The sequence below is a fragment of the Typha angustifolia genome, chromosome 15 (assembly GCF_048772165.1).
Source record: "Typha angustifolia cultivar Huaian chromosome 15, ASM4877216v1, whole genome shotgun sequence".
Taxonomy (NCBI): Eukaryota; Viridiplantae; Streptophyta; class Magnoliopsida; order Poales; family Typhaceae; genus Typha; species Typha angustifolia.
In genome coordinates, this window is record NC_133253.1 from 10,086,725 (window position 1) to 10,110,397 (window position 23,673).

The 23,673-nt window shown below is 35.8% G+C and overlaps 1 protein-coding gene across 3 annotated transcripts in view; it reads right to left on the reverse strand.

Moving 5' to 3' along the window:
• LOC140777566 (ribulose bisphosphate carboxylase/oxygenase activase, chloroplastic) overlaps window positions 1-23,673 on the reverse strand; it is a 61,595-nt gene that overhangs the window by 16,612 nt on the left and 21,310 nt on the right. For all 3 annotated transcript variants that reach the window (XM_073121769.1, XM_073121768.1, XM_073121770.1), the window contains 3 exons: window positions 20,554-20,616; window positions 20,200-20,313; window positions 13,983-14,044 (listed from right to left, as the gene is read on the reverse strand). In XM_073121769.1, the coding sequence (XP_072977870.1) occupies window positions 13,983-14,044; window positions 20,200-20,313; window positions 20,554-20,616 (239 nt within the window). The remainder of the gene's footprint in view (window positions 1-13,982; window positions 14,045-20,199; window positions 20,314-20,553; window positions 20,617-23,673) is intronic.

Below are 23,673 nucleotides of genomic sequence, written 5' to 3' on the forward strand. Positions count from 1 at the left end.
GGCAGCTCAGCAGGTTAGAGCAAAGGATTGAAAATCCTTGTGTCAGTGGTTCGAATCCACTGCTGAGCAGGCTTTTGGTCAACCGAGAGCGAGCCTACTAAAGGAAGAAATGAAAGTGAATGAAAGAGGCTTCTTTCCAAAAAGCGGTGGTTCTCGGACAGCTTTGCATGATATAAATAGACAAAGACAATCCATTGAAGATGTAGAGAACTTGAAATAAACTCATTATCTAATAGTATCTTGGTTTTTCTTCAAAGTAATTGTCTAATAGATGTCTCCTGACTTTTTGTATATAGGTTTCCATGTAAAATCTTACTATCTGCTTTATCATTCAGTTTTAATTTGAAATTCTGATGTTTATACTTTTTGCTTTTTAGCTTATGATTTGAAATTCCAATATTCATACTTTTTGCTTATTAGATTACTGGAGAAGATTCGTCTAATTCATTTGATGTAATTAGGACCTGACTGGGTCACATAGAAGGATATTATACTCGATGGATTGAGCTATTTATTTGTTTATCAGCTTCCAATATTCATACTTTTTGCTTATCAACTTACTGGAGAAGATTTGTCTAACTCATTTGATGTGATTAGGAGGATATTATACTCGATGGATTGAGCTATTTATTTGTTTATCAGCTTCCAATATTCATACTTTTTGCTTATCAACTTACTGGAGAAGATTTGTCTAACTCATTTGATGTGATTAGGACCTGATTAGATCACATGGAAGGAGAATATTAGGCTCAATGGATTGAGCTATTTATCTTATTTGTTTTATTTTCTTACGTGGTTAAGTTAGAGTCCTAGTTATTTAAGTCATTCACTTATTTGCATGAACAAGTTGGATTAGATTAGTTAGAGTCTTAATTGTTTAAGTCATTTACTTATTTGCATGAGCTAGTTGAATCGCATTAGAGCCCGAGTAAGAAATAAGTCTAAGTCTCTAAATTGTAGGAAATTATAGTCTGTGTAGACCAATGTCCTCCCATGTATTTTGATCAGGTCCGAGTTACTCATTCCACTATTAAATTAGCAATGAATAGTCTTCTATTTATAACAATCAAGTCCCTCATATATCATTATTAGAGTTATTTGCTTATATTCTATTTAATTATTTATATATATGGTGACTTTGTATAAATAGGGCAAGGGTCCCTCTATCATTGGAATGAAACACATTCACCAAAATTCTCTTCTCTCCTCCTCTCTTCTCTCCAAACCCATTCTAGGTTTGGATCTTCTATTGTTACATGGTATCAGAGCTTTCCCCTCTTCTCTCCTCCTCTCTTCTCTCCAAACCCATTCTAGGTTTGGATCTTCTTTTACACGGTATCAGAGCTTTCCCATCTCTAGAAATTTAGCTCAAGCCATCTCTACCTTCCTCTTGTTTTCATTGTTTCGTTAGACAGCCTCAGCTCAATCCAAGCTTCTCGTCATCATTCTCTCCTCTCCGAACTCGTTCTAGGTTTGGATCTTCTATTGTTACATGGTATCAGAGCTTTCCCATCTCTAGAGATTTAGTTCAAGCCATCTTTGCCTTCCCCTTCACCGTCTTCATTGTTTCATTAGACAGCCCCAGCTCAATTCGAGTTCCCTCATCGTCATTCTCAAGCATCCCTCCTTTGTCTCCACCACTCACCGGAGGAGCAAATCGTTTCTTCTTAGCTCGACATTTGGTCGCATCTTTGTCATCTTCTCCTTTAGCCTCGAGTTCCAGCAGTAGCAGCCCTTTTCGTCAAGTCTACAATAGCTGCAGCAACAAGTGCCCATCAATTGCTCGACAAAAGTTCTCTGCGACGAGAACTTCTGTTTTTCAGCAGCAGCCACAGCAACATGCTGTAGTCATCGTATTCGATTGCCACTGCAGCTCAATTGGTGCTCGTCAATCCACAACAGCAGTAGCGAGTGCCCACCAACTGTTCGACGAAAGCCCACAGGGTTTGCAGCCCTCATTTTTATTCTGCAGCACTGTTTAATATTTCTGCTCACCAAATGTTTGACAAAAAGCCTAAGTTAGCAAATTTTGAAACACCCTTAAGGTGTTTGAAATATTGTCTCTTCTAAATGGCATTTGGTGTTTTGATCAGTTGTAAGAGCCTTAGCTTCACTAGTGCCTCTACTTCTGCCTTTGTTTTCTTTGGTATAACTAAACCTTGGATTTTTGATTCTGGCGCCTCACATCATATAATAGGTGATTCATCTACTTTTACTTGTATCACCCCTGCCCCCACCTCTCTTCCTCATGTTCACACTACTAATGGGACTTATTATCCTATCTCTCACATTGGTAACATCACCCTGACCACTGATCCTATTAATCGTCTTACCTTATCTAATGTTTGGCTTATTCCCAATCTTACAATGAGTCTTATTTTTGTAACTCAGCTTTCTGACTCTGGTTACACTGTGTTCTTCTCTTCTACTTCTTGTATTGTGCAGGACCTGTCTATAGGCCAAAGGATTGGCACCGATAGTCGGATTTGAGGGCTTTACTACCTAGACCAGCTTCACTTTCCACCACCTAGTCCCAATGCTTGTCATGTCACTCTTCTCTCTCCTTCAAACTTGTGGCATCGATGTCTAGGTCATATATCTAGTCAGTGTTTCAAGATCTTGTCCAAATTTGGGTCCTTAGGTAGTAGTCGTTTTTCTTATTTGTCTATTTTTACTAGTTGTAGGTTGGCAAAACAGCGAGCTCTCTCTTTTCCTCTTAGTGAGAGTATCTTTGATTCTCTTTTTAATCTTATCCACTTTGACATTTGGAGTAGTCATGTTCTTCTTTCTTCGGGTCTTATTTTTCTCTGTTATGTATGCTTTATTGATGATTTCTCTTGTTTCACCTAGATTTATCTCATGCGTCAGTGCTCTAAGGTATGCCAAATCTATCGTGAGTTCTCTTCTATGGTTCGTACTCAGTTCGGCCGATCTATTAAATTCTTTCGAATTGATGGTGCTCGTGAGAATCTCTCCTTTGAGTTTTGTTCTATTTATGCTTTTGCTGGCACGCTGCCTCAGCAATCGTGTCTGTATACCTCTACTCAGAATTGTCTGTATACCTCTGCTCAGAATGGTGTTGCTGAACGGAAGCATCATCTTCTTGAGACCACTCGTGCTCTTCTTTTTGAGGCTTCTAATCTTTGTTTTTATTGGGTTGAGACTCTTCTTACTGCTCTCTATTAATCAATCGAATTCCATCTTTAGTCTTTGATGGTGTGAACCCTGTACGAGCATCTCATGGTACTTCACTATCTTATGGTCATCTTTGTGTCTTTGGATGCACATACTTTGTTCTTCCTCTGGGTGAACACTAGTTGTCCCTTTGAGCAGCTAAGTGCGTCTTTCTAGGATATAAACCTGAGCATAAAGGCTATCGTTGTTATGACACTTCTTCTCGTCGTCTTAGGATATCACATTATGTCACTTTTTTAGAAGAGATACCCTTTTTCACCTTTGATGCTTTCTCTCCCTTAGACTTATCCTTTTCGGATCTCCCTACACCTATCAAATCTTTCGTCCCCTCAGATGTCCCTACTTCAGCCCCATTATCTGCCCCCACTCGCCTGATACTCCTCTACCCATAGACACTCCTTTACTGTCACTTCCATCTGCTACTCTAGACCACTCTCTTGCTAAGGTTCCAAATCTTTTAGAGGAGTACCCCCCTCCCATGATGACCCTACCGTATTTCTACACTCGCAGGTCATGTCCCCCTTCTACAACTCAGCTTCCCTCTACTGGTAGTATCCTTCCGATCATCCCATCCTATTCTGTGACAGCTCCTACACCAGCTCATCGTTATCTAGACCATGAGCATCGCCATCCCGACTGGTATGGCTTTTTGATATCTTCAGCTACATACTTTCACACTTTCCTCGTAGCCATCCACTACACCCATCAGCCTAGATCATATCATGAGGCTGTCTAGGTTCTAGAGTGGCAGCAGGCTATGATAAATGAGCTTCAGGCCCTTCAGCGAATGTATACTTGGGATGTTGTCCTTCTCTAGGCCGACATCGTGCCTGTCAGCTGCAAATGAGTTTTAAGGTTAAGTATCGACCTGATGGATCTATTGCTAGGTACAAAGCTTGTCTGATTACTGGGGGCTTTACTCAAGAATGAGATAGACTACAAGGAGACCTTTTCTCCTGTTGCCTAGATGACATCTGTCCATACTATTCTTGCTGTTGCTTCCAGTTGTCATGGCCTCTTCATCAGAGAGGTAGAGGTTAGAGTCCTTTGATGATAGAGATAATCCATAGTTAAAGGAGACAACAAAGTGATGACCTCATTGATTTCGATCATGTATTTGATGTTAAAGATCCATTGATGCCTTAGATCAGAGAGGTAGAGGTTAGAGTCCTTGATGATAGAGATAATCCATAGTTGAATAACATCCTAAGAGGTTGAAAGTAGAAGGGTGAGAACTGGGGATACAAGTATGAGGCCAGATTATAATGACAACGAGGCTGATGATGACACCCCAAAAGCTATCCCATTATATCATCGCATCGCATCTCTGGAGAGGTTGACTAGATAGTAAGGAAGTCGATCTACTCAGTAGATTGGAGGATGGGAGCCAAGAAGGTGACATACCCAAGGTTCCCAGTATCGGGATTGGGATCGGTATTGGCCGTCCAGAAAAACAATACGTATCGGTCGTTCATATCGGATCAGACTATTTTTTAATTATATAAAATTCTAAATATTATTTAAAAATGCAGAAAAAATGACAAAAAATAAGAAAACAAAAGTTACTCACATATGAAGTCTAAAAACTTAAAAAAATTATATTAACTTACTCAAAATTTAAAACTTTGTTGAATACTAAGCTGGTTCTCGTAAATTTCTATAGTCTTCATCATCATAATCATCATAAGTTTGTAAATATTGATGTCTGGGACCTGATGCTCCAAAAAGTGATTCCATCATACTAGTTATATTGTATGGATCTTGTTGTGTGACTTACGTTTGAGGAGGATAATAACCAAGATAATAATCAGCATTTAGATCTTGTGCCTGAGAATACTGAGGATACTGAGGATAATAACTAGCATATGGATCTTGATATGGATCTTGTGATGGCTCCAAACAAGAAATACTTGATATATCATAATCATAGGAACCAAAATGCATCTCATGACAACGTCGCTGATATGTATATATATCCTCAGTTTCTCTGTCTTCACTCCTTATGCCTCCTTGACTTTCCCCAGCAAATGTAGATGGAACGATCTCACCACCATATGTATTATCAGGACTATGATTAGTACTAGTAGGTATACTATCTCTCGTTGCTGAATGACTCGTACCAGCCTCTGCCCTCATCGTGGTCTCTCCCAATATTTCATCTAACTATGGGTTATCTCTGTTATCTAATAACCTATCCTCTATTTCTCTGATCTATGGAGTCAAGGGTTTTCTTCATCAAAAACATGATTTAAATCAATCAGTTGTTCATTTTCTGCCTTTCTTTTTAAATTTCTCTCCCTCAATCTCATATTATAATGACAAAAAACTAACCTCTCCAATCTTTCCATTGTCAATCAGTTGCGAGTTTTTGTATAGATTAAGAAGAAAGTAGTCCAATTTCTTTCACACTGTGATGAAGATACAGTTTGACTTAAAATCTTCTTTACTATTGGCGTTAAATTTGGTGCCTCTTTCCATCCATAAATAGACCACCATTCAGCTAGAGTGTTATGAGATATAACTGCAGCAACTTTAGCAGTACTGGATTGCCCAGCTCTCAATCTATATCTCTCCATCTGAAATCAGAAATATATTATTAGCTTATTAATTATATTGAAAGTTAAAACTTGAAACAAATAATAATAAAATTATTTAATTGAATCATAACTCATTTCTTTATCGCATAGGATTTGTTTATGAATATCGGGCTCAAGCTTGCTGATTACCTTTCTAACCCCCAACAAGACTTCACTATCATTATTGACATTTGTAGAGAATTGAAATCTTAGATTAAGAAAATACCCTGTAGAAATTTAAATTTTATAAGCATTCAAATTTTTAAATATTCATAAATAAAAGTAATTAAAACTTAAAACTTGAAAGCATGCTTACCAGTGTGTATATCTCTATGTAGTTGTTTGTTCCAACTATAGAATCAATCATCTTCCATCACTTCCTATAACTTTGGCCCACATTTTTTTTAATTGATTCTTTAGCTATCTATGTCCATTGCCTCATATAAGAAACCCATCTCAGACTTATTATCACTGTCTACAAGTCTTAATACTTTGACAAGAAGCTCAAATACTACGGTAGCAATTATAATATTATCCAAAAATGTATTTCTAAGAGCCATATTTTTCAAAGTTTCACCTAAAAATTTATTTTTAGGTTTGATATTCTTAATTTTCATAGACCACTCCTGTGATGTAAACATCCGCATAATATCATCCTTGTAGCGCATGATGCTCTCCAAGGCCAAAAAGTGAGTGGCAAATCTAGTGATGCCGGGTCTGATGATCTCCCTACCACCAATCATCTGCCTGAGTAAATTAAGACACCAACCATGGTTATATATAAAATTTGTTAACCTCTGACCTTCACATACGACCATGTCAATTTCAAGTTCTTTTGCAATATCTTCTAACATCATATTAATACAATATGCAGCACATGGCGTCCAATATAAATGAGGTCTTTTAATCATTAGTAAATTTTCAGCAGCTTTATAATTTGCCCCATTATCAGTAATCACTTGGACTACTCTTTTTTCACCGATTTCTTGTACTACCTCATCCATCAACTGACAATAATCTGCATTTTTGAAATGAGCAGTAGTATCCACAGACTTCAAAAATATTGTCCCCATACTATAGTACACTAAGAAATTAATTATATTTCTTCTGTTTTGTGTACTCTACCCATCATACATCAGTGTACAACCAGATTCATCCAATACCGTTTAAATGTCTCAATATAAGTATGAAATTCATCTACCTCTGAGTCAAGATATTTAGTAGCAATATCATTTGAACTAGGAGAGGGAACACCAGGCCCTACTGATTGTATAGTATCCACCATAGTGTGATAGTAAGGGCTATCAGCTACATTGAAAGAAATATGGTTGTAGAAGAAAAATTTAGAGATAGCTCTACTGATGTGTTTCTTTGCATTTTTAATTCCTTTGAGCTGTCTTGATGGAAGTCTATGTACGACCCCTTTTTTTCTGAAGATATATATCCATTGGTCCAATATTTTCACTCTATTGTAACACCAGGAGTCCTATGGGTAGAACTACTGCCCCCATATTCTCCCTCTCCTCGTATATTAACTAATCTAGATCTCTGAAAGTTACCACCAGTGCTTCTTCTCATCTCTTACATTTCTCTATGCATATTTCTGCTCTCTTTTATTATCCTCCTCATATGTCTCTCCTCATCCTCCTCACTTTGCTCACTGCTATCATCATCAATGTGTACAGGATTATACATCAATTCTTCACGAATCATTGACTCTGTGTTGTGCAGATTGTTTATCCTTCTTTTTGCCAATTAAATGAGCCAACATCTGCTTTTTAACTTGCAAAAACACTTGAGTACAAGCTGCTACATTTCCTTGTCTTCCAACTAAATGTTCTTTCAAACGGCTGAGACCACCACTCATTTCTTTTCCACACCAGTTGCATTTAACGCGTCTTTTATCTTGCCCAATAGTGTTGCAATGTTGCCACCCAATGTCGGTATCATATGACTTCTCTTTTGGAGCCATTGATATTTTAGCTCTGCAACTAAAAAAACATAAACAAAAATCAAAATAAAATATAAAATAATTTAAAATTTATGTGGCATAACTACATAAGCAGCACCAGGTGCTGCTGCAGCAGAGAAGCTGCTGCTGCTTCTCTGCAGTAGAGAAGCAGAGAAGTCTCTGCTGTAGCAGCAGTAAAACAGCAGTGCGCTGTTGGCCTGCTGCAGGTTGTGCTGCTGTAGCAGTGCAGCAGCAACTGCAGCTGGTGCGCAGCAGCACCTACTGCAGATGCAGCTGCTGCACAATGGAAAAAAAAAACTGAAAAAAAAAACTTACCCAAGATCGCCGAAGATTGAGGTCGAGGTCACTAGAGAGACGGAGATCTACTCACTACTCAATCGCCGGTGAAAAAGAGAGTAAGAGATCCGTGAGAAAGAGAGAAAGAAAAGAGAGAAAGAAAAGAGAGAAAGAGAGGAAAAGAGAGAAAGAGAGAGAAAAGGGAGAGAGGCAGGTGGGGGGTGGGGACACCAATTATTGATGTCCCCCGGGTCGGATCCGGTTGGGACTGGCTGGTTTCGGTCCGTTTCGACCCGGATCCGACCCGAGGGACGTCAATAATTGATGTCTTCAACCCCCCCCCCCCCCCCCCCCACCTACCTCTCTCTCCCTTTTCTTTCTTTCTCTCTTTTTCACGGGTCTCTTTCTCATCGGCGACTGAGTAGATCTCCGGTGACCTCGACCTCCAGCGACATTCTCCAATGAAGATTCGACGACCTCGATCTCCAGCAACTTTGGGTAAGTTTTTTTTTTAGTTTTTAATTTTTTTTTCCATTATGCAGCAGCAGCACCTAGAGCTGCTGTAGTTGATACTGCTTATGCAGTTATGCCTCATAAATTTTAAATTATTTTATATTTTATTTTGATTTTTGTTTATATTTTTTAGTTGCAGAGTTGAAATATCAATGGCTCCAAAGAGAAGTCATATGATACCGATATTGGGTGGCAACATTGTAGCACTATTGGGTAAGATAAAAGATATATTAAATGCAACTGGTGTGGAAAGGAAATGAGTGATGGTATCAGCCGTTTGAAAGAACATTTAGCTGGAAGACAAGGAAATGTAGCAGCTTGCACTCAAGTGTTCTTGGAAGTTAGAAAGCAGATATTGGCTCATTTAATTGGCAAAAACAATTTGCACAACAAAGAGAGTCAATAGTTCGTGAAGAATTGATGCATAATCCTGTACAAAGTGAGAAGGATGAGGAGAGACAGATGAGGAGGATAATGAAAAAGAGCAGAAATATGCATAGAGAAGAGGAAGAGATAAGAAGAAGCATTGGTGGTAACTTTCAGAGATCTAGATCGGTTAATATACAAGGAGAGAGAATATGGGGGCAGTAGTTCTACCCATAGGACTTCTAGTGTTACAGTAAACTTTGAAAATATTGGACCAATGGATATATATCTTCAGAAAAAAAGGGTCGTACACAGACTTCCATCAAGACAGCTCTCAAAAGAATTAAAAATATAAAGAAATACATTGGTAGGGCTATCTCTAAATTTTTCTTCTATAACTATATTCTTTTCAATGTAGCTGATAGTCCTTACTATCATACTATGGTGGACGCTGTACAATCAGTAAGGCCTGGTGTTCCACTTCCTAGTTCAAATGATATTACTACTAAATATTTTGACTCAGAGGTAAATGAACTTCATACTTATATTGAGATATTTAAACGGTATTGGGATGAATTTAGTTGTACACTGATGTGTGATGGGTGAAAACACAAAACAGAAAAAATATAATTAATTTCTTAGTGTACTCTGGCATTTCAAAAATGCAAATTATATTTGTCAGTTGATAGATTAGGTGGTACAAGAAATCGGTGAAAAAATAGTAGTCTAAGTGGTTATTGATGATAAAAAGATCTCATTTATATTGGACGCCATGTGCTGCACATTGTATTGATCTAATGTTAGAGGATATTGCAAAAGAGCCTGAAATTGACATGGTCATACGTGAAAGTCAGAGGTTAACAAATTTTATATATAACTATGGTTGGGTTCTTAATTTACTCAAGCAGATGATTGGTGGTAGGGACATCATCAGACTTAGCGTCACTAAATTTGCCACTCACTTTTTAGGCTTGGAGAGCATCATGCACTACAAGAATGATATTATACAGATGTTTACATCACAAGAATGATATATAAAAATTAAGAATATGAAACATAATCTTCAGGTGAAACTTTGAAAAATATGGCTCTTGGAAATGCATTTTAGGATAATATTACAATTGCCATCGTAGTATTTGAGCCTTTTATCAAAGTATTAAGACTTGTAGACATTGATGACAAGTCTGAAATGGGTTTCTGATATAATCTTTTATCAAAGTATTAAGACTTGTAAACATTGATGACAAATCAGAGATGAGTTTCTTATATGAGACAATGGACATAGCAAAATAATTAATTAAAAAATATGAGCCAAAGTTATAGGAAGTGGTAAAAGAAGATTGATTCTAAATGAAAAAAATAACTACATAGAGATATACACGCTGCTGGTAGGCATGCTTTTAAGTTATAAGTTTTAATTTACTAATTTACTTTTATTTATGAATATTTAAAATTTGAATGCTTACAAATTTTAAATTTCTACAGGGTATTTTTTTAATCCAAGATTTCAATTCTCTAAAAATGTCAATAATGATAGTGAAGTATTATTGCTGGTTAGGAAGGTAATCAACAAGCTTGAGCCCGATATTCATAAACAAATCCTCTGCGATAAAGAAGTGAGTTATGATTCAATTAAATAATTTTATTATTATTTGTTTTAAGTTTTAACTTTCAATATAATCAGTATACAATAAGCTAATAATACATCATAGTATGAAACTGTGTCTTCATCATAGTATGAAAGAAATTGGTTTAAATCATGTTTTTGATTGATTTAAATCATGTTTTTGACAGTGTGAAAGAAATTACGGGAGAGAAATTTAATAAGAAAGGCAGAAAATGAACAACTGATTGATTTAAATCATGTTTTTGATGAAGAAGACCCCTTGACTCCATAGATCAGAGAAATAGAGAACAGGTTATTAGATGACAGAGATAACTCATGGTTAGATGAAATATTGGGAGAGACCACGACGAGGGCAGAGGCTCGTACGGGTCGTTCAGCAATGAGAGATAGTATACCTACTAGTACTAGTCATAGTCCTAATGATACATATGGTGGTGAGATCGTTCCATCTACATTTATTGAGGAAAGTCAAAGAGGCATAAGGATTGAAGACAAAGAAACAGAGAATATATATACATATCAGTGATATCGTCATGAGAATGTTGCTTCCTATGATTATGGTACATCGAATATTTATTATTTGGAGCCATCACAAGATCCATATGCTAGTTATTATCCTCAATATTCTCAGTAATCTCAGGCACAAGATCAAAATGCTGGTTATTATCCTCCTCAAACGCAAGTCAGACAACAAGATCCATACAATATGACATAGTACGATGGAATCACTTTTTGGAGTATCAGGCCCTAGACATCAATATTTACAAACTTATGGTGATTATGATGATGAAGACTATAGAAATTTACGAGAACCAACTCGGTATTCATCAAAGTTTTAAATTTTGTGTAAGTTAATACATTTTTTAAGTTTTTAGACTTCATATGTGAGTAATTTTTATTTTATTATTTTCTTATCATTTTTCTAAATTTTTCTGTATTTTAAAATAATATTTAGAATTTTATATAATTAAAAAATAGTTCGATCCGATACGAATGGCCAATATGGCCGATACCGATCCCGATCCCGATCCCGATACTAGGAACTTTGACAAAAACACAATATTGATTGACAATGGAGAGGTTAGAGATATTAGTGTTTTGCCATAATAATGAGATTAAGGGAGAAAAATTTGAAAAGATCGAAAATGATCAGATAATTGATTTGAATCGTCTTTTTTATGAAGAATACTTTTCAACCAAGGATTAAAGAGGTGGAGGATAGACTATTGTATAACAAAGATAACTTTTAGTTAGGTGTCATACGAGAAAGGAGATTACGACGAAAGGAGAGGCTAAGATGAGTCTTTCGATAGTGACAGATAAACTACTATTGGCCCTAATGATAGCCTACTGATTGCATTGTCCTTTCCACATTTGATAAAAAAATCAAGGAGATCTGTAACAACTCGGAATTTTAAAACATAAACGAATAAATAAATAAAACAGAAATAAACATTTAGACAATGAGGAATTTCGTTTTATCCTTTATATTTTAGGATTCAGATTAAATAAAATTAAATTTTAAGATATATCTTCAAGATATTAGAATTCTTATTCTAATAGGACTTATATTTTTTAAACTATAAAAAGGGGACCTAGAAGAAAACTTTAGATGAAATTTTAATAGAGAAGGTAGGGGCGGTACTATATTACAGTAATCGAGATTAGGAGGAAAAAAATCATTCTTGAGAGAGATTAGAGAAAAGAGAAAAAAAAAGAAAAGAAGATGAAGACGTATAGAGAAATAGAGAAGAGAATAGAGAATAAAGAATAGATAGAAAGTGAGCTTATCATACCAAAGAGAAGAAAATGAAAGATAAGGTAATAATGGAGCGCAATGAAATCCATGCAGATTACAATTAGAAAGTGAAAATTAGATTATTTTTGGATTAAGCTATCAAGGCAAGTTCCTACTCATATTTTATAAAAATTTTATTATTCTAAAATAGAATTGATAAAATAAAAAAAATATATTTTTTATTTATTCTTATCCTGTTTAATTTTGTGAGATAAAATTATGATATGATGATTTCAATTATGCAACATGTATAGGAAAATTAAGAAATTCACCGTTATAAAGAACTTTCTTTAAAGAATTAGAAATGTCAAGATTATTTGTATTTTATTTAAATTTATTTTCAGAATAAACAAAGGATTTTGTTATTTATAATTTCAGATTTCTGAAAATAATTAATATTTATTTTATTTCAGAAAATAATATATAAATTGGAAATATTTCAATTTAAAGGAATTTCGGATATGTAAAAATATTTAATATTATATTTTATTTTCAGTAAACATTAGAGCAAATATTTATGCTAATAAATTTTATTTTCAGTAAATAAAATATAAGAGATCTTTATTAAAAAGAAAGATTTTTGAAGATGATCACAAATAAAATATTACTTTTAAGATGTGAAATTTGTAAGATCAAATGTTAGATTATTATTTTTTTATGTTTTATAACTTATTAAGAATGATTTATATTATATATATATATATATGAAATATGAGATTCAGAATGAATTAGTATAATTGAATACTGATAAAAGTGAAATCTAGAACTTAGTTTATTTTCAAGAAGATAAGTTCAGGAAAATGATTCTTGAAATGTAACGTTGCGACATGTTACTAAGTGACTCTAGCAGGATTATGAAAAATATTCCTGAATTTTCGTTCTAGTGACTCTAATCTTACTCAACGGCTAGTGGAAAAGTCGGTAGGGCACTGCAGAATATCTACTACGATCCTAGAAGGATCGACTATTTAAAAATTTTTTGGACGTCTAGCTTATGAGGACTTATTATTTTGTAGGAATTTAAAAAAGCCGCTTACTGAGGACTTTGAAGGCGGAGTACTATTTCCGCTGTGTCAATCTATTTTAGGATTTAATTATTATTTGGCTTTTCATGTTTTCTCTGAGTTTTATCCTAAAGATTCCCAGCCATTATGTTCCCAGATCGAGGCATGACAAGATCAACTCACATAATATGACAGAGATTGAAAATAGAAAGACTGAGGATTTAAATACTTATTAGCAACTACATCATGAGTGTTGCCAATTCTTATCTGAAAACTGATATTTAGAATCTTGTGTTTTCTTTCTCTCATAATTGTCATTGCCTACTAAAGGTGCACATTTCTGGCTACCTTAAAATGATATTTCACTCAACAATTACAAGAGACTCCTTGCATCAAGATGGCTTGATAAGAATATTAAAAAATTAGAACCACCAAGGCACCAACAATTCTATATGATGCTCGTAACAGGGTTTCAATTCTTTTAACTAAAACTACCCAGCCTTAGATAATATCAAGTAATAGTTATCAAAGATACCATGAGCTCTCCAGCATGTTAAAATCTTAAAGCAAATAAGCAAATAAAATTTGGAAGTGCACATGATTGCTAAACATATATAGAAGTAGAACATATATAAATATGATAAAAGCTTCTAACTTGGTTTTGGATCACTTGAGAAGCTGTTCTATACCGATCACGTATGAGCCGTCCCGGTTCTCCTGCAAAAAGAATAAACTAAAGCTATGACCAGGTATCTAGAATTCTAGTATATCAGAAAGTGAATCAGACTTTTTCACCCTTTACCGATTGTAGTGTCAAATGAACTTCAAACTTTTTCACCCTTTACCAATTGTAGTATCAAGTGAACTTCACATACAAGAAAATTCTACTTCCAATTAGAATGTAAAATATAAGTCAATAGATAGGAGCATAAGCACATCTACTTTGATAGATAAAGTGTACGCCAAGGTTCCAGAACTCGAGATTAGGATTGGGATTGTGAAACCTAGGATCCAAGATCAAGATCAATGCTTGGAATCGGTATGGTATTGGCCAATACTTGATCTATAACAAGCTATCTGACTTGAGGATATCATAATTGATGTCCCCAAGCCTAGCGAAAGAGAAACTCTCTCGTGTTCACTTCCCCCCACTTGCTCTCTCCTAAGCCATTCGACGCTAATCTGGCCTCGTTGATGTCTGATGAAGCTTCTCTAACAAAGATCCGACTCCCCCAGCCTCTGGTGACTCCGTGCATATTTTTTCCTTTTTCTTTTTGCTATCTCTCTCTCTCTCTCTCTTAGCATCTACTTTTTCTCTCTTTTTTTTGTTCTCTTCCTTCCTCTATAAAGAGGCTGTTCTGAAGAGGAAGAAAGAGAAAGAAAGGGAAGGAGAGGCTAGAGGGAGAGTGATTCTTGGCCCTGCCCCGTTCTCTCTCTGTTCTGTAGCAATTTTTGCTACAGTAACAGAGAGATAGGGAGGACAAGAAAGGAAGAAAGAGAGGGAGAAAAATACTAAAGATAGTAAGAAAGAGAGAAGAAAGGAGAGAGGCTAGAGAGAATAAAAAAGGGGAGGGAGTCGAAAGACTCCTCTGTTCTCTGGCAATTTTTTGAGAGGAAAGGAGAGAAGGAGAAAGAGAGTGGAAAAGAGGACAATTAAAAATTATTTTGCCTTTTTTAGTTTATATTTTCTGAATTATGCTTTGAATTTAATTTTTGTTTAGGTTTCATTTACGTTGAAAATTGAAATAGCTCAAAATAAAAAGTCACAAGACATTAACATTAGCTGACAATTTTGTATTGCCATTAGCTAAGACAAAAACGTGTCAAATGCAAGTAGAATGCAAAGGAAATAAGTGATGGTATCAACCATATAAAAGAACATTAGACTGGAAGATAAGAAAATATAGCATCTTGTATTCAAATTAGTTTTGAAGTTAGAAAGCACATGTTGCCCCATCTTGTAATAGTTTAGAGAAGAAAAAACAAAAGAAAAATCAATTTGGGGCAAGGTGTGATCGGCAAAATTGTGGCCAGCCTTATGCCCAATTGTTCACCTACTTGCCATAAGGCATGTCGGGGCGCCACGCGCCCCTAGCCGCTAGTTCGCACAACCAGGCTAGGTCAGCTATTGTAGTGGGCCTCGTCACCGATAGCCCGCTCCCACGCTTCTCTCTTTCTTTCTCTATCTCTCTCCATTAACTTGCTCGGTTCCTCTCTCGTTTCACTCCCAGCTGCCGATGAGCTTGCCCATCAGTTCGCGCCACCCTGAAGTCATCAACGAGATCTCTTTATTTTCTTCTCTCCTCTCTCTTGTGCTCAGGTTCGTTAAAACTAAGCCGTCGACAAGAAACCGGTCACTAGTTGGCAAGTAGCTGTCAAGCCCCTCCTTGCCAGCCCAGGTTCTGTCCCTTTCCTTTCTCTTTCTCTTTCTCTTCTCTTCATTGTTCTTTCTCCTATTCTCTTCCTTTATTTTCTTCTCTCCTCTCTCTCATACTTAGGTTCGCTAGAACTAAGCCGTCGACGAGAAACCGGTCACTAGCTGGCAAGTAGCTATCGAGCCCCTCCTTGCCAGCCCAGGTTCCGTCCCTTTCCTTTCTCTTTCTCTTCTCTTCCTTGTTCTTTCTCCTCTTCTCTTTCTCTATTCCTCTTCCGTCCTTCTCTCTTGTCTTCTCTTCTCTCTCTCGACCTTGAGTTCGCTTGAACTGAGCCTTTGACAAGAAGCAGGTTACTAGTTGGCAAGTAGTTGTCGAGCCCCTCCACGTTAGCTTGGCTTCCATCCCTCTCACTTCTCTTTCTCTTCTTCTCTTGTTCTCTATTCTATTGTACTTCTCTTTCTCTAGTGCAAGAGTGCTGGCCTCAGCCTAGCACTATAGTAGTGTCTTTTCTTTTACTTATTTAGTTAATTATCTTTTATTAATGTAAATTAGATTAATTAGGTAGTTAATTACTTTAAAATTATACATACAAACATTATTAACTAAATTAGTACAATTATTAATTAATTATAATTATTAAAATTTGTAAATAAATATATGGGTTAAATATATTTTATATCTCTGTACTTATGCCTAAAATTAGTTTCTCCTTATATTTTAAAAAGTCTCAAATCAATTCCTATACTTATAACTAAATTAAAACCATAAGTTTTTTTTATCAAAATTAATGGAGCACGTCCAAATGACCAAAATGTCCCAATCGTATTTATTAGGCAAAATAGATAGATTTTTATCTGATTTTCTTAACCCTATATTTGTCTTGTTCATAGATGTGATATAACTATTAAACTTCATAAAAAACTAGGTTTAATAAAACTTAATACATAGTTAGCACAATTTAGAAAGTGAAGAAAACATGTAAGTATTTTTTTAAAAAGAAAGAAATGATTAATAAGAGGTGAAGGACATTTTTGTCCATAAAAGATTAAAAGTGGAGGGAATTCAGCCTGCCATTTAATTGTTAAAATATTTTGGGCATGCTCCGTTAATTTGGATGGAAAAGCGAACGGTCTCACTTTAGTCACAAGTATAAAAACTGATTTGAAACTTTTTAAAATACAGTGGGTAAAGTAATTTTAAGCATAAGTATAGGAAGGTAAAATATATTTAACCTTAAATATATCTATTGTTTATGTACTATTATTAGATTAATACATATAGTTTTAGTTTTATTAATGGGGATATTGTTACTAGTAGGAGTCTGATTACTCATAAAAGACTATACAAACTAGGATAAGTAAACCTTCCTCTTAGGATATTTGCCTCTGTTTGGTACTTAGGTACGTCGGCCTCTTGCCTATGACCTTCTTCCCACTGGACAAGTTTCTCCTTAGATTTTATCGGTTAAACATAAACTAGTTCGAACAATCTAATACAAGTGAACAAAGCTCTGATACCATAAAAGAATGCGGAAAAATAAGGATACTAACTGATAATTTTGTTGTAGGGATTTCGGTGAATCCAACTACAAATTTTTGTATTAGATTATAAACAAACTGAACATAAACAGTCTGTTTATGTCTTTATTTATCTAATACAAAAATATGTAGTTGGATTCTCAAATCTGGGGCAAGGAAAGGATGCCACATTTCTTGCATAATTTGGATTCACCGAAATCCCTACAACAAAAATCTGTAGTTGGATTCACCGTCATCAAATTTGTGTCTCATACGTCGTGACTCAAATATGGATACGATCTACTAGGAATTTTTGCTCCTATAAATAGGAGTGAACATGTGTTGATAATTATCATTGAATGAATCTGATTTTAGCTAAGTTAATATTTTTATTCTTATCTTTTACTATAGCCGTTAGATCACCTTTATCTTTTTAGGAGTAGATTATAGCCGTAGAAGCATTACAATCTTTCAAAACCTAGCCATCTTCCTCCACCAGCAGCCACCTTACCTTACGGGCCCATCCACCACCACCCTTGGCCGTCCGCCACCTTAATATTTTTATCCTTATCTTTTACTATAGCCGTTAGATCACATTTATCTTTTTAGGAGTAGATTATAGTCGTAGAAGCATTACAATCTTTCAAAACCTAGCCATCTTCCTCCACCAGCAGCCACTTACCTGGCCCGTCTACCACCACCCTTGGCCGTCCGCCACTCTTCGACGACCGCCGCAACATTGGTTAATTACTGTTCTGCACTATTTGACTTTGCTTCACTATTTTATTATTATCTTTTCATTCAGACATCGGATTCTCGTGAAACTAGATCCATTAGAACTCTAACTTCTAAAGCTACCTCCATATAAATTTTCATAATTTTCTTATATCTAAATTGGTCCAGATCTGATTCGTAATATTGGTATCAGAGCCAACATTACTTGGACAATGGTGATCACGTGATCTAAAGCTAACCCAAGGGTGATCGCTACCATGGAGTGTCACGCCCTTGGCCGTCCGCCACTCTTCGACGACCGCCGCAACATTGGTTAATTACCGTTCTGCACTGTTTGACCTTGCTTCACTATTTCATTATTATCTTTTCATAAATTTTCATAATTTTCTTATATCTAAATTGGTCCAGATCTGATTCGTAATATTGGTATCAGAGCCAACATTCCTTGGACAATGGTGATCACGTGATCTAAAGCTAACCCAAGGGTGATCGCTACCATGGAGTGTCACGCCCTTAGCCGTCCGCCACTCTTCGACGACCGCCGCAACATCGGTTAATTACCGTTTGCACTGTTTGACCTTGCTTCACTATTTCATTATTATCTTTTCATTCAGACATCGGATTCTCGTGAAACTAGATCCATTAGAACTCTGACTTCTGAGGCTATCTCTATATAAATTTTCATAATTTTCTTATGTCTAGATTGGTCCAGATCTGGTTCGTAATATTGGTATCAGAACTAATGTTCCTCGGACAATGGTGATCACGTGATCTAAAGCTAATCCAAGGGTGATCGCTGCCATGGAGTGTCACGCCCCGATCCAGGAACATGATGGCCGCGAATCTTTAGAATAAAATCCGGAGAAAACACGAAAGCCCAAATAGTAATCAAATCCTAAAATAGATCGACACGGCGAAAATGGTACTCCGTCTTCAAAGTTCTAGTTTCTTCGCTGCCCAAAATGAGTGCTCACCACACCTATATATAGGTGGCACTGAAACTATCTTGATCCTTCGGCTACCCCATGACTAGAATACAAAGCATCAAATAAAGAAAAGACTCTTTGACTAACCCAAAGAGTCTCATGGCTATCCCAAAAAGAGACCCTTAGTTATTCCAAAGCAAAGAGACCCTCAGGGACAAGAGTGGCACGGCTAGACGAAGGCGGTTTCCATGGCCAAGCCTAGGAGAGACAATTAAAGTGAGAAAGAAGATAGGATAGGAGGTAAGGAGCTCAAGCTCAATGTTCTATTTTCTTCGCTGCCCAAAACGAGTGCTCACCACACCTATATATAGGTGGCTACTGAAACTATCTTGATCCTTCCGTTACCCCGTGACTGGAATACAAAGCATCAAAGAAAGAAAAGACTCTTCAACTAACCCAAAGAGTCTCATGGCTTCCCCAAAAAGAGACTCTTAGTTATTCCAAAGCAAAGAGACCCTTGGCTATCCCAAAGCAAAGAGACCCTTGGCTATCTCAAAGCAACTAAAATTTTAAAAAGCTAAAAGCAATAATTAAAGTGCAAACCGAATCAAGTCCATCAAAGTTGGTCGGATAGTCCGTCCGCGTTAGAGCCAACTTTCTCCCTCCTCCTCTCTTCCCCTAGGGATCCACACCAAGTTTCATCCCACAGCCGAGGCTTCATCGCTTCTCCCTCTTCCGTCTTGGCGATCAGTTCCACCCGAAAGCCCCCTTTTCCCCCCTCGACTTGCTCAAAGTACTATCCCATCTACCAATAGCTATTTTCCACTTCCATAACACTAACCCTAACCATATTACTATTTTTCATCATCCACGTTCATCCTGCTACCTCCTGACCTTTGGTTAATATTTCCACCATATACCCATCCGACTGACGAGATTCTAGTTGTGTTAAATTCCTGACTTCCAAAAGAACAACATATTCGAATCTTAGATCATTTCAACGGTTAGACTGCTCCACATTGCCTTCAAAAATTCTATGTTTAGTTCTATCCCGAGCTGCATCATTGAACATAATTTTTTTTTTTTTTGAGTGTTACAAAACATTTATGCACTCAATATTCTTTCAGTGCCACGTTGAGCAACCTCTACGAATCTATTACAATCTAAGTCATTTAAAAGAGCATTCGGCAACAAAAGAAATTGAACAACATACTAAATTAGTGATAACCTGGTGGAAAATATATTAATGAAATAAGTCACCAATCAAATGATTTTCCCATCAAAGTGCATTCAAAAAGATATGGAAAGTGCATATTAACCTGCTCTCTCAGATTCAAGCTCCCCAGCAGACATAATGATTGGCTCAACTCCCATTGCTCGAAATATCAGTTCAGTTTGAAATGTTTTTCCTTGGCCTTTCCCACCCCAAATACCTACATAATAAAAGTCTAAATTTTAGAGTTACCTTTATAAGGTCATTTTTGCAGCATTACAGCAATCTGAAATTTTCTGTAAATGAAGTGTAACTTGAATATCACTTGAAAAATCAGGAAGTGTCTTCCTATATAAGTATCTAGAATCATATTTAAACTCAAGACATTAAACAAATAAGACTTCTTCAAATGCAAAAGAGACTCAAAAAGAAAACATCTCCTTTTCTATCACAATATTACCTAATATCAGAGGGACTTTGATGTTAAGAAGATGTGCAATGTAGTTCTTCACAAGGTGACATGCTGCAAAAAAGATAATATTTAATTAAAAATATGACGGTGGAATATTAAACCTGACTAATCAACAAACATAACTAAAAGCAGGGTTTGCAAGTATATATTACTCATCCTGGATAAGTACAGAAGCTCTGAACTAATTTAGACAACATTACTATAGTTCTATCTGTTGGAAGCTGCACCCACTGTTAACTCCCAAAGATGCTTTCCCACAAACCACTAATTCAGTATCACCTAAATAACGCCAACACTTCCATGCCATATGCCTAAGTTCTCTCCTATCTCCTATACAATGATTCATCTTACGATTAAATCACAAAGTATTCATCATTAATAGAATGAATTTGCATCAAGACTAGCAGGTATTCACAAGCAGCAGTAGACACTTCAGCAATCAATGATTTGAGATTTGTTGTCATTTAAAGGGCAGGTTCATATGATGTTAGTTCTTGTAGAAACTTATAGGAATTTAAAAGGTTCAGTGACTAGAAAGATTAATATAATGTCCTTAATAAAAGGATTGATTATCAGCAGCAATTTTTATTCTCCATTGGTTGTCAGCAATCCTAACTTAGCAGTTTCGGAGATAAATGTATAAGTAGTTGTTGGTATTAGCACCATAGTAGTAGCATTAACAAAGAACAGTTGACCTAGCAGACCTGATCGAGATTGCAGAAAATTCGACGCATATTTCCAGTAATGGAAGAAGATCTAAGAGTATGGATTGATGATGAATTTACATAACTTGTTTAGGAATTAGAATCCATATTCAATTGATTTGGACTTTCAAAGTTAATTTTACTTTGATTTGAGACTAACATAACTTGTTTAGGTATTAGAATCCATATTCAATTGATTTGGACTTTCAAAGTTAATTTTACTTTGATTTGAGACTAACATAGTCTTAGATGTGCTTATTCTAGTTTAAATTGGTTGTTTTGGTAACTAAGTTGTTTTGTATCAGATTGAGCCCATAATTACTCTCTTGTGGTTAGATTGCACAGGTTTAAATTTCTTGGGAAGCAAATTTTCATAAATCAAAGGTGTCGTGAGGTAAGGAACCAAAAAAATGCCTTCAAATAATATCAAAGATACTCCTGATGTTTCAAATTTTGACAGGAGTGAAACACATGAGAAGTAATGCATCTTATTTTCTGCCCTTCACACAAGACAACCATGGTGTAACGCCCTCTAGGAGGAATCTGGATGCCTCTTCTTTCTTTCCCTTCTCTTATTTCATTCTCTTCCTTTCCTTTGTTCTGTTTTACTTCTAGAACAATCTGGGAGTGACAGGTATGTCCTGTCTTTAGAATACTACAAATCAAAAGGAAGAAGTTGCTAGAAGCTGAAATCAGTGCCAATTCAGATTTTGCAAATCTCAATCAGAGTACCTGATAACCTCTTTAACCATGCCAAAATTGGCTGTAACCATTGGCAAACACTGAACTACTGTTTTGACGCATAAGAAACAACCTTATTTTCTTTTGGATATTATATATGCATTTCTTGTAGCTGAGACAGTGTCAACTACTAATACTGTTTTTCCTTTGACATTGTGATGTTTGAGTTTGATTTTCAGATCAGAAGGGTGTCCAATCACACCAGCTACCTTTTCTTGTTATTCCTTTGCATCTGAAGTGAAATTTGCTTCAGTTTAGCTGTAATATTTTGGAATTACTATCTTATTAATCTGAGTTTTGTCATACCATCTAGTATTTACATCCATGTGTATATCATTGTTTGCTTCAAGGATGGCCGTGCCAGTAGAGGCACGGCACTTGGCACGGGGTGTGCCAGTGGCACACCCCCGTGCCAACCGACACGCGTGCCGTGCCGATCCGTGCCGGTCATGTGCTAATGTAGACTTTTTTTTTAAAAATTTTCTATTTCCATCAATTTTTATCAAATCAACTTTACTTATTTTCTTAACAAACATGATATGACATGTAGAACTCATTTTTTTAACTTTTTCTTATTTTCATCAATTAATTATTGTCATTTGTCATTTTTAAAATGACAAATTATTTGTCATTTTTTAAAATTGGAATGACAATTCATTTGCTAGACCTAGACAACCATAAAGCTAAATTTATCAGAGACAGAAGAAAGGAAAGGGACCATCTCAAGCTCAATATGATTATAGTCAAATGAGGAAAGGACTTAAATCCATAGGTAGCAGAACATCAGGAGAAGTGCGCCCACAGGATGATATGAGTTCATCATCATTACCATCATATCAATCACACCCACCAGAGCCACAACACCCTTATTATACTCCATATCTACAATCTGCATATGCTTATGGTGTGCATGTGCCTGTGCCGGTCATTCCCGTATATATTCAATATCCATATCATATCATCGAAGAATTATAAAATTCTTATTTCTATGAAAACTATGTGAGACGTGATAATAAGCAATATTATCAGTGGATAAGTTTTGAAGAATATCGACAGTATTTAACGCAATATTTCCATGTTATTCTTGTGTTAGCAAATAAAGTCTTTGATCCTCCTCGTCATTCTATGTTCAACTAGATATTAGTTTTAATTATTGAACTATTATCAATTATGTATTGAATGTTATTATGTGTTCAATTATATTATGGAGTATTAAATCATATTATGGAGTGTTTAATCATTAATATTAATTTTAATGAATGTATTCAATCATATTATGTGTTGAATAATATTTATATTCAACTATTGTTTTATCTTTAATAAAGTAGATTATTTACAAAAATAATCTTAAAATAAAACATTGTAATGTAGATTTTAAATTTTAATACATATATTTAGACAAAAAAAATCAAAGATTGACATACCAAATACCCAGAAACATCTCTAAATATCTTAAAAAATTTATTAAAAACATTATAAGGGGCGTGCCACTAGCACGGGGGGGGGGGGGCGTGCCGGCTCAGCACGCCCCGTGCCGACCGCGACATGCAGTGCCGATGGTGGCACGGCACGGCCATCACTGGTTTGCTTTATTGCCTCATATTACTGATGCATTCATTTATATGCATTTCTTGTAGCGACACAAAGTGTGAAACTACTAATA